Here is a 12,223-nt window from a genome sequence, read left to right on the forward strand (position 1 = left end):
GGGGGGTGGCTGTGGAGGAGAAAGTGAAGAAACGATAAAAGGAAAAAGGGAGAAGTGTATACAAATAGAAAGGATGGAACAGATGAGCCAGGAGGAAGGTTTGGACCTTGATGGTTGGAAAAATGATTAACTTGTCATTCACAGAGTCGGACTAAAGCAAAGAATGAGCAGAGGACAGTCTGTCTCTCTGGAGAGAGACGGGAACAGACATTGAGAGACATGATTATATCTGTGTGTCTCTCTCTCATGCTTCTCTAGAGAGTCTCTCTTTGCATATTTACATAATCTACCAATATTTTAATCTATCTACTTGCCTGATACTACCCCGAACTACCTACCTATCTATCCTTAATACCTTGGTCACATTTCTTCTACGGCGGCCGTACGGCGAGTCGAAAACAGCCGTTTTAATAGTTTTTGTCCAACTACATATAGGTGGTTTGAATAAAAAATGATAAAACAGCTGTTTTCGACTCGCCGCAGTGCCGCCGTAGAGCAAATGTGACCAAGGTATTAATCTCCCTATCTATCTATCTATCTGTCTGTCTGTCTATCTATATACATTTCTCAGTTTTCACGAATCCCACCTCCTTGGGTGGGTAAAGGGACATTGACCCCAATCCGACTTCAATATGAATACTGGATCAGCTTACGTGTACTCCCGGCGTGTACTGCACAGTCCACCGACAATCTAGGATCGAGCGAGTGGGTCAACTCTAGCAGACGACCAATTAGGTAATAGCTGATAATTCTCTTCTTCTGTAGCATGTTCAGTACATTTTAGACCATTACTTCGTTAAGATAAATTGGGTTATATTGTCTGAAATTTGCATCAAAATATAGGGAAAATTTACGGGTTTTTTGCCTTAGCTACCTCTTACCAGTACAGTTGGGGTTAGTGCCAGTGGTAGTACGTAGACCCCCCTGGTAGTCGGCTTCCCGACACCGGGAGCGCCGAGCCAATGCCGCTGTCTGGTCGGGGCGCTAGTATAGGTGCTGGTGTCTGGTATTAATTTGTATACGTGTCCTCTTCTCGCAACATCATACTGTATTAAACATATATGCCTACAGTAATCAATATCATGTTGACATGCTTGTTTGCCATGCAAGTTTTTATATGTGGCTAGATTCTGACATTCCATGATCTATGAATTCTTCAATTCATCTGTTAGACAGTTATTTCAGTTTCAGATGAATGAATGAAATAAATGATTCAATGTCATGCAGCCTTATTTGACCAATGTTTGTTGGTACATTTTATGCACATAATGAGATCCTATAACCAGTAACAGGATTATGTAAAAAAAAAACATAAAATATTGGTGGGTATATTTCTAGATCTAGCATACATTACTTTGTTATGATCATGAAATATCCCAGGACCAAAATCCAATTGAAACCAGTTGGATTTCCAACTGGTTTCAATTGGTTTTAACTGGAATTTAACAATTTCCAGTTGAAACCAATTGAAACCAGTTGGGCAACTGGAAATCCTAACTGAAACCAGTTGGGCAACTGGAAATCCTAACTGGAACCAGTTGGGTAAATGGATATGACTTCCAACTGGAAATGATTTCTAACTGGAACCAATTGGGTAACTGGAAATCCTAACTGGAACCAGTTGGGCAACTGGAAATCCTAACTGGAACCAGTTGGGTAATTGGAATGATGACTTCCAACTGGAAATGATTTCTAACTGGAACCAGTTGGGTAACTGGAAATCCTAACTGGAACCATTTGGGCAACTGGAAATCCTAACTGCAACAGTTGGGTAACTGGAAATGACTTCCAACTGGAAATGATTTCTAACTGGAACCAGTTGGGTAACTGGAAATCCTAAATGGAACCAATTGGGTAACTGGAGATGACTTCTAACTGGAAAGATGGGTAACTGAATTCTAATTGGAACCAGTTGTAACTGGAAATAAAACCGGAACCAGTTGCATGGGTAACTGGCAATCCTAACTGGATCCAGTTGGGTAACTGGAAATGATTTCCAATTGGTTTCCAATTGGAAATTTTCCAGTTACCCAACTGGATCCAATTGAAACCAGTTAATTTGCATATTTTCTGCCAGTGTGCACAGATTAATGTTTTATGAGATTCATCATAATTTACAATGTATCTATTTATTTTTTTCAATTTGAAGTTCCACACTTTTTTCAGATAAGTGTTTCCAATACTTAGGAGTGAAAACCATGTTCATAAATGTTATAGATTAAAATTAAAACAGATTTAAAGATAATTAGTACACCACTAACTGTTACCAAATTACATCAAATGAAAATACATATATTTGAAGAACTCCAATATGAATATATACATATGAAAGTCTGTATTTTATCAATGCCCTTTACTTTGGTATTAATAGACAAATAAAACTGCTTCTGTGTTGGCATGAGCAATAATTAGTGCAAATGCTAATTAATTTGTAACTAATTAAGTTCATTCCAACTGGAAGTTCCAATTGGATCCAGTTGGAAACCAATTGGTTTCAACTGGTTCCAGTTGAAAACCAGTTGCCTCCAATTGGTTTCAACTGGAACCAATTGAAACCAGTTGCCTCCAATTGGATTCAACTGGTTTTAATATGGAAATTGGAACAACTGGAACCAATTGAAAACCAATTGAAACCAATTGCCAACTGGTTCCAGTTGCCCAATTGGTTTTAACTGGAACCAGTTGGCAACTGGTTTTCAATTGGAACCAGTTGTTCCAATTTCCCTATTGAAACCAGTTGGCCAACTGGTTTCAATTGGTTTTGCTCTAATTGGTTTCAACTGGATTTTGGTCCTGGGATGCATGCCTTCCTTTTTTCCTTATTCATTATATTACTAGGATAATATATCTACAAAATTTGACTTGAAAAGATTTTCTTTTTTTAAGTTAAACTTGTGATTCAGCGCTTTTAAATGTTTTTAGATTGTACTACCTGATGGACCGATGAGTCAGAACTGATTCCAATAAAGGTAATCCCGACCCAGGACCAAAATCCAGTTAAAACCAATTAGAGCAAAACCAATTGAAACCAGTTGGCCAACCGGTTTCAATAGGGAAATTGAAACAACTGGTTCCAATTGAAAACCAGTTGCCAATTGGTTCCAGTTAAAACCAATTGGGCAACTGGAACCAGTTGGCAATTGGTTTCAATTGGTTCCAGTTGTTCCAATTTCCCTATTGAAACCAATTGAAGGCAACTGGTTTCAATTGGTTCCAGTTGAAACCAATTGGAGGCAACTGGTTTCAACTGGAACCAGTTGAAACCAATTGGTTTCCAACTGGATCCAATTGGAACTTCCAGTCATATCAATTTGTTGTGTACAAAAAACGCTCCTCTTATAAGGCATAGAAATGGGACGTTTAACGCACAGTCACTAATACGCGCCGCTGTCTTCGCATCGTGCAGGCAGTCTACGTGTATATGGCGGGCTGCTACATTGCGGTGCAGGGGTGTTCAACTTACATATCGTGAGCGCACTCAGCTGCGTGTTTTCACTTCTCCTTTCTCTCCTTTAATTTCTTGTCATTTTTCCTCGCATTACTTGTTTTCATAAATTTCCCTCTCACTTTCCTTGTTTTCTCACTCCCTTCAGTTTTGTAACTCTTCTTGATCACTTGCATTCATTGGCACACCCCCCGGTCAAAAATGGTACGGTCCTATCCAACATACACTCAAGTCGTCGCTGTACGAATAGTGAAATTCTTCACGCGCTGCGTTGCCTAGCTATGCGTGTGTACTGTGTACTATACTGTGTACACACAATGCCATCGGCTGAACCCGCCAAACTATAGTGACCAATTGCAAAAGCTTTTGCAAATGTGAAAAGTGACAGAGGTTTTTTTTTATCCAATCAAAATCATTCTTAGGTATTCGCAATCTACAGCATTTTCTGCAAAATGTCTTTTTTGATAGGGTCTATTGTGACGTATATATTTTTTTACAACAATGTGAAGTCGCACCAAACGTTTCGTTTCCCGCACTTGCCCATTGGCTCATGTACAAATGGATTTCCAAAATCATCAAGAAAGGTTCCAAAAACCTCAAAAGTGACAGAACTTAATTTGACTAAAATTAAATGAAAATCATATCATGTTCAAGGTGAGAATCTGCTCTATTCTGTTTTGATGGATCACCTTGTTGACGCGTTTGGGAGATATCTTAGCAAATCCCTCAAAAACTGTATTTTCTATTATTCTCCATAGGGAAATAATTTAACATGCTACGCACTGCAAAAAAGGAGCGCAAACAAATTGATATGTGGAATGAACTTAATTAGTTACAAATTAATTAGCATTTGCACTAACTATTGCTCATGCCAACACAGAAGCAGTGACATTATTTGTCTGTTAATACCAATGTAAAGGGCATTGATAAAATGCAGACTTTCATATGTGTATAATTATATGGGAGATCTTCAAATATATATATTTTTATTTGATGTAATTTGGTAACAGTTAGTGGTGTACTAATTATCTTTGAATATGTATTAATTATAATCTATAACATTTATGAACATGGCTTTCACTGCTAATTATTCTAAACACTTATCTGAAAAAAGTGTGGTACTTCAAATTGATAAAAATTAAATAGATACATTGTAAATTATGATAAATCTCATAAAACATTAATCTGTGCACACTGGCAGAAAATATGCAAATTAACTGGTTTCAATTGGATCCAGTTGGGTAACTGGAAAATTTCCAATTGGAAATCATTTCCAGTTACCCAACTGGATCCAGTTAGGATTTCCAGTTACCCAACTGGTTCCAATTAGAATTCATTTCCAGTTACCCATTAAGTTGTCTCTCTCTCTTGATCTAGCTAAAGAAAATTCATTTGAACAATGGATTACAATATTGATGGAAAATTGGCTGCAGCTGTGATGTACATATTTGGACTGCTGAGTTCAACATGGATTGTTACCATGGCAACTGATAGTGCTGGTTGTAGAGATGCTGAAAGTTTTTTGAAGTACAGAAAGGTAATAAACGGCCATGCTTAAACAGTGAAAAAAACGTGACCACCGTCATCATCATCATCTCCATCGTCATCATCGTCATCACCATCTCCATCATCATCATGTCCATCATCATTATCTCCATCATCATCTCCATCATCATTGTCATCATCATCACCATCATCATCATCACCATTGTCACCAACATCATCGTCATCATCATTGCCATCACCTTCATCATCATTTTCTTTATCATCATCATCACCATCTATCATCACCATCATCATCAACATCTATTGATCATCACCATCATCAACATCATCATCATCATCCATCATTCTCATCATCATCGCCATCATTTCCATTACTATCAACAGCATCATCATCATCATCGACATCACCTTCATCATCATTTTCTTCATCATCATCACCACCATCATCATGATCATCACCATCATCATTGATAATAATAATAAATACAGCATTTATTATGCACCATCTACAGAAATGCCAAGTTCAAAGACCAGCTATGCGTGAGATTTTCTGTGAATCTGAGTGAGATCACAGACATTGTGTACAATGCATATGGATATAGGCTGTGATAGTTGCGTGAGACAGAGATTTGAGGGGATGAACAAGAGTCCAAAATGCTTGAGTCTCACGCATAATGCATGAGACTTGGTAGCTCTGCATCTATCTAGTAAATGATTCCGAGGCGCAGAGGGCTGGAGGGATTAAAGGGAAAAAATATTAGATCATTCTTTGTATTCTGTATTGTTTTGCTTTATTTGTCCATATTTTTCACATGTTATAAATATAATCATAACTGCAATTTTTTTTGTTCTTGATCACTTAACAGATAGAGCCTTCCACCACTCCTTACACTGAACCTCTTATCTCTACTGTCAAAGCCACATTTGGAATGGGATGTTTCTGGGGAGTGGAGGCATCCTTCGGAGCGTTGCCGGGTGTGGTCAGGGTCAAGGCTGGTTACACCGGTGGAAAGCTGGAGGACCCCAATTACAGAAGATTGTAAGTTACATGCCTATATTTCATCATTTGAATGTTCGGTCATTGGCAGCACAAGTAAAACTGATGTCATTTTCTTTTTCTATTGAACAGTAGGGGTATATAGAGAGTTACACAATCCAATTAAGGCCTCTCTTTTCTTTCCCTTTCTTTTTTTTTAATATTATTTCATTCTCTTTTTACTGCTGGGGGGGGGGGGCACCTTCCCCCATAGCGCCAATCCTCTGTTATTATAATGATAGGATTGTTATACAGTGCATATCAAAAAAAGTTTACACTTTGAAAAAGCTCTGGGAATTAAAAAATGTACAACATGTGGGTATTTTTTTCACATATAATCTTGGGTTTGGGTCTCATCTATGCAATGAACGTCAAATTTTTGGCAGAATGTTACACTTGAGTGAGCACTGTCCATTTTTGTAAAGCTCACAGAAATCTGTTTGTGTAGAAATGCTTGTTTTCATGCAGTGTCAAGGGGAAAGAGTGAAATCAAACTTACCCTGCGATACATTTTTCCAACATTTCCCTTGCACTGTTAGTCAATTAAGATAAAACAGATACATTGAAGCATTTTTAAACAAATTTGCCACCCAAATTGAAATGTCAATACTTAGTAAGCACAACTTTTACCCTTTTTGTGCCAGCTGGATCTGATGACATAACTGAATCTGAGAAAAAGTTTACATCAGACATCTCCAGCACTTTTTCACTAAGTTTTTATTATTTAAAGTGGGTTGACATTTATTTCTTCATTTAATACTGGTTTCTCCACACTTTTCCAAGCTCAACAATGATTAACAAAATGAAAATCAAGTCTAATTCATTTTATGTAAATCACAGCTCAATGTAAATCAAATATCGTCTTGATGGCCTTGGTGTGTGAGGGAGTGGGGTGGGGCGCAATGCACTCTTCAAAGTGTATTGGGCAAGGAAACAAGTTAAAAGAGGTCAGAGATATCTTCTAATCAAGTTTACTTGCTAAATTCTTCGTGTTCTTCATGATAAAGGTTTACTTTTATTCGCATAGCTATTTCAAAGTTCTGCGCAAATCATTTTTCACTAACTTTTCAAAATTAAGTGGTGCTCACTCATGCGGAAATATTTTTCGATAGTTATATCGTCATTTGCTTAAATGGATCTGTACCAATGTTAAAATGTCGAAAAATCTTCAGGATATAACAAGCGTATAATTTTACAGGATTTTTTCAAAGTGTATACTTTTTTTTGATACGCACTGTAGTGGTATGTTTTCATTTTGATTAAATACTCAAGAGAGTTTAAGATTTAATGAAATGACAGCAGATGAGATTAAATATATCATTAGAGGTAAGTATATGCCATGGGCGAGACAAAAAGCGGGCGCCTGGGAGCTGGCTTATTGTAACTACAAATGTTTGTGAAAACGGGTCCTTGGAACGGGTCGCTTGCGTGTGAGTGCGTATGCATCCCTATGAAACGTGCATGCAGCTAGGCCGGCAGCACAGGCGCGGGTGCGCTAGCGCAGAGGCAATGGTTGGACAGCGCTGCGGTCACTTTTCACTAAAATTGTGGCTCATTGTAGCAGATCAATGCGGCCGGAACGGCGTAACAGAAAATATGCGAAGCTTTTGAGCAGATTAATTTCTTCTTTTTTTCTCAATAAGAAGAAAATGCTATGTTTTGGAGCGGCTTTCTTTGTTCTTTTTCTCAATAAGACAAAAATGCTATGCTGTGGAACGGAAATTTGTGTGTAAAAATGGGGGTCCCCTCCGCGGCACATACATTAATGCATGGATTATAGAGGGAGGTGTGGGTCTTGCAGGAGGTGGAGCTGATTCAGATAGCCAGGAACGGAGATTTGTGGCATGCCATGATCGCCTATGTCTGGGGATATGGCACTTAGAGAGAGATTATTTTAAGATTCTGAGTGTATAAAATCAAAAGGCATGATGTGTCTCACATTCCTGCATTTTGCTTTGTCATTTGACCCTATACTGTGACCTCCAAACTTTGTCTTGGTGATTGTTTGTGGTGTTAAATCTATAAGAACTTTATCAATGATTGCCAATTTACCTGTGCAGTCAAGAAGAAACTAACAGGTACATTATAATAATTGCTGTTAATTCATTTGACATTCAAAGGGTTTTTTACCTTTAGACTTTGAGATATTAATGTGTTGACTGACTCACCGTTAGTCTACCCAATGCACAATAAACTTAGAATAGATTACAAGGCTTGCAGATTGGACAACAATATTAAAACAAACAACCCACTATAAAAAAAAATGTGCTTCTTGATATCAATGGAAAATATGTATAAATCTTATTTTTTTATCAGATCGATTATGCAATTTACTTGGTGTACGCCAGAAATTGGATGTACAATGGCCCATAGACCATGGTTTAACTCTGTGCTAAAGTTATGGAAAGCCAAAAGTGTTGAAATTCTTATTAAGTTGTATGTTTCTTATATTTACTGTGCTCTTTCCTGATTCAGCGATGTTGAAGACAATCATCTATTTATACTTATGAGACAGTTATGGGTGATTTGAGAGCCAAATGAGCTTAAGTATGATATCTCTTCTGTTAGTGATTTATGTAATTGGCTATACTTAAACCACAACTTTAAACGTGAGTTTAAGATAGACCCGAGTTCAGAATATGGTCCAATGATTCTAAATCTCATTTCCCTTTTTTGTAGGGGAGACCACACAGAGGCTGTTGAAATTGAGTTTGATCCGACAAAAACAAGTTACAGGGAACTCTTGAGAGTATTTTACCAAGATCACGATGCGACCGAGCTTTACAAGACCCAATACATGTCTGCTATTTTCTATCATGATGACGTACAGCACCACCAAGCCGAGGCGTCATTACAGGCTGAACAGAAAAGGAGAGAAACGCTGGAGGTTGTGACAAAGATTTTACCGGCGGGAAAATTTTACCCTGCAGAAGAGTAAGATCAATTTTGTATTTGATTCCTTTAATAATAATACACAGTTCTTGTATAGCGCATATCACAATAATGAATAATGTCTCTATGCGCTTCCAAAGGACTTGGATATTATTACTCCAGCTGTAGCTTGGCAGCCGTAATTACTAATATTACAGTGCACACGCATTTCAAGGAATAAATTCCTGCCAGGTACCCATTCACCTCACCTGGGTTGAGTGCAGCACAATGTGGATAAATTTCCTGCCAAAGGAAATTACACCATGGCTGGGATTCGAACCCACGTCCCTGTGTTTCAAAGTCCGGAGACTTATCCACTGGGCCACAAAGCTCCATTTTTCTTGATTTTATTAATCATGCTTGAAATTTCTATTCCAGTACAGGATGAATTATGTATGAAAAATGAAGCTGTATTGCCTTCAGTTTAAATCCCCAAAATTGTAGATATTTTCATTAATGAGCCTTCCTAGTGGGTTCAAAGGCAGTATGTTAAAAGAGGTGAAATATACAAATATTTTGCCCAACGAAATGTTTTGATTCAGCAACAGTACAAATGTATTACCAAATGCAGTTATAGCTATTAAGTTGTCAGATTGACTTGTGACATTTAAATAAAACAAATGCTATATATTGAGCCATTATTATCAATCATACATAGGCTCTAAAGAATTTGATATCTTTATTTGTCAGCAGGGGCGGAAATCTCTCACAAAAGGTAGGGGGGGACAAGGGTCTGGAAAATTTGACAAGCAAAAAAAAAAAGGCTATTACCTAAAATTTGAGGTCATTTCGACGAAAATATATTTGACAAGCAAAAAAAAACAAAAAAAAGGTCATCTCGTCCCAAAACGCATGTTTTATTCCCATTTTGAGTTATATATTTCTTAGCATCACCAAAGACCCAAAATAGTAGGGGGGACATTTGATATTGTGTCCCCCAACTATTTTGAGTAGGGGGGATTTCCGCCCATGTTTGTCAGTGTTATTCACAAAATTCCCTCATGTTTATTGGATTTTATTGGAGTTTAGCTTTTTAGTGAAAATTAAATTTAATTGTGGTGTATAATGATTTCCATTTTCCAGTTTGACAAATGTAAAAATACTTACTTTGCAATATATTAAGCCAATAATTTTATTTCTGAAGAGGCAATTTTTTGTGGTTGAATGGTCCAATTCCAGACCTGCAATTTTCTCTTTTGACTCGAGTTTGGTTAACTGACTGCATCATTCATTTTCTTTCTCATATTCTATTCTTTCACAGCTACCATCAAAAGTACTTTCTTCGCCAGCAGCATGCACTTGTTGCGAGCCTCGATCTCAAAGATGCAGATTTCTTGTCCTCTTCCCGGACCTCCCGGTTGCTAGGATACATGAGTGGACCAGGCACATTGGAAGCTTTTAATGCCGAAGTAGAGAGTCTAGCACTAAGTTCGTCTCAGGCTGATTTTATGCGTGTGCTCATCGAGAATAAAGATGGCGGAACATGTCATCGATGATACTGTGTGAATGATATGTGATGCTTTTGGGGAGCCTGCACATTTTCATATTTTCACAGATATATAGCACAACAAAAATGCTGTTCATCATCGTTATCATTGTTATAGTCTTCATCATTACTCTTCAACAAAGGCAATATGTGCTTTATATTTAGTTTTTAATTGAATCGAAGGTTGATAATGTGTGTTTGAAGATGAAATTTGAATTCATGATGCATATAATGGATATATATTTTGTGTTGATTATTGTTATTATTATTATTATTATCATTATTATTATTATTGTTATCATTATTACCTCTAATCGGCAGCCCACTGATAAAACAAGAGAATGCAAAATGTCTGTAGATTACATATTGTGATGTGTTTATATTAATGCCTGCATGTGCAGACTTTGATACACATGTTGAAACTGATGAATAGTATACAAATAGCGAATAGGCATGAGTGCAACGGTGCGAGATTTTGCATGAGGTGAAAGAAAGATGCTCTAATCAACAAGGCGTAAGCCGAGTTGAATAGAGTGTTTCTTTCACTGAATGCGAAATCTCGCACCATTGCACGAATAAGAATATTCGCTATTTGTGTTGTACAACGCCTCGGTCTTTAGCGAAAATATCAGGGAAAAGGGAGTTTTTTCTTGCATTATCTATGAAAAGGGAGCAAAAAAATGAAAGCAAAAAGCAAATCCCACAAGCGCACATGACCTCAGGCAGCTAGTTTGCGCATGTAGCTAGCCTAGCCAGCAAGCTATGCGCGTATTTAACCTTCCTTTACTGAGCGCAATGAATTGAATCGTATTGTGACGTCACCTCCCAAAGCCGTGCAATGGTACATTTTGGATGGTACATCTTGTGTGCAACGGTACGAATGTGTGACATTCAGCCTTCCATTCGCTTGCGTACAACAAGCTAAGTAGGCGTTGTACAATTGGCATTATTAATTTCAATCTGTATCTTGCCTCATGCCATTCTAAGAAAACAATCTGTGCCTTAATCTGATAGTATAAAATAATACACATCATTAAAGGCAATAGTAAAAACTATACACACAGCACAAGGTACCCTTGTTTTTACTAATAGTAAAATCTAACAAGTGTGTGTAATTATTCTATTGCCCAGGTTTGATGTGGATCCTTGTTATTTCATAAACCATCCTCATCTCCAAACCATGACCGGTCTAGTGACTATGACTCGCGTCTTTCATTCTGAGGGACGTGGGTTCGATTCCCAGCCATGGCATGTTTTCCTTCAGCAAGATATTTACCCACATTGTGCTGCACTCAACCCACGTGAGGTCAGTGGGTACCCGATGTGAAGAAATACCTTGAATGCTTAAGTGCCTATATAGGCAGTACAGCTAAAGCCAAGGTAGTAATAGCAGCACTGTGTATCGTCAGACAAAAAGCACTATGCAACTCCAGGGTCCCGTCTTACAAAGAGTTGCGATTGATCCGATTAATCGCAACTATGGCAACCTCAACATGTTTTATTCATGTTTGTTCAAAATATTTTTTAGCTATGATGTATATTCATGCATTCATTGTTTTCTTGAAAATTCACTGTGCTTTTCCTTGTTTCCAAAGGATATTGTGCAAATTTCCTGTCGAAAAATTTATGACACTTACGGATTTCCATAGTTACGATTGATTGGATCAATCGTACGTCTTTGTATGATGGGCCCCAGCTATTACATGTATTCTTATTATTATAAAAAAAAACACATTAATTTGCAAATTTTCCTGTTTGGTAAATGACTGTGTTGTGATAGTATATAGTCAATCATATGATGAGGATACGTTTCACCATT

The 12,223-nt window shown here is 37.5% G+C and overlaps 1 protein-coding gene across 1 annotated transcript; it reads left to right on the forward strand.

Moving 5' to 3' along the window:
- Positions 1 to 566: 566 nt before the first annotated feature.
- Positions 567 to 10,901, forward strand: LOC121431819 (peptide methionine sulfoxide reductase MsrA-like). Its single transcript, XM_041629566.1, has 5 exons — positions 567 to 735; positions 4,823 to 4,982; positions 5,818 to 5,990; positions 8,667 to 8,921; positions 10,180 to 10,901. The coding sequence occupies exons 2-5, from the start codon at positions 4,845 to 4,847 to the stop codon at positions 10,412 to 10,414; spliced, it is 801 nt and encodes a 266-aa protein (XP_041485500.1). The 5' UTR covers positions 567 to 735; positions 4,823 to 4,844; the 3' UTR covers positions 10,415 to 10,901.
- The last annotated feature ends 1,322 nt before the right edge of the window (positions 10,902 to 12,223 follow it).

This window comes from Lytechinus variegatus, chromosome 18, assembly GCF_018143015.1.
Source record: "Lytechinus variegatus isolate NC3 chromosome 18, Lvar_3.0, whole genome shotgun sequence".
NCBI classification, from domain to species: Eukaryota; Metazoa; Echinodermata; class Echinoidea; order Temnopleuroida; family Toxopneustidae; genus Lytechinus; species Lytechinus variegatus.

Excerpts from the sequence above, each read along its gene's own strand:
- LOC121431819 (XM_041629566.1), top strand. The coding sequence starts at position 4,845 with ATGGATTACAATATTGATGGAAAATTGGCTGCAGCTGTGATGTACATA. Across the intron at positions 4,983-5,817 it reads GTTTTTTGAAGTACAGAAAG|ATAGAGCCTTCCACCACTCC; the intron begins GTAATAAACGGC and ends ATCACTTAACAG. Across the intron at positions 8,922-10,179 it reads AAATTTTACCCTGCAGAAGA|CTACCATCAAAAGTACTTTC; the intron begins GTAAGATCAATT and ends ATTCTTTCACAG.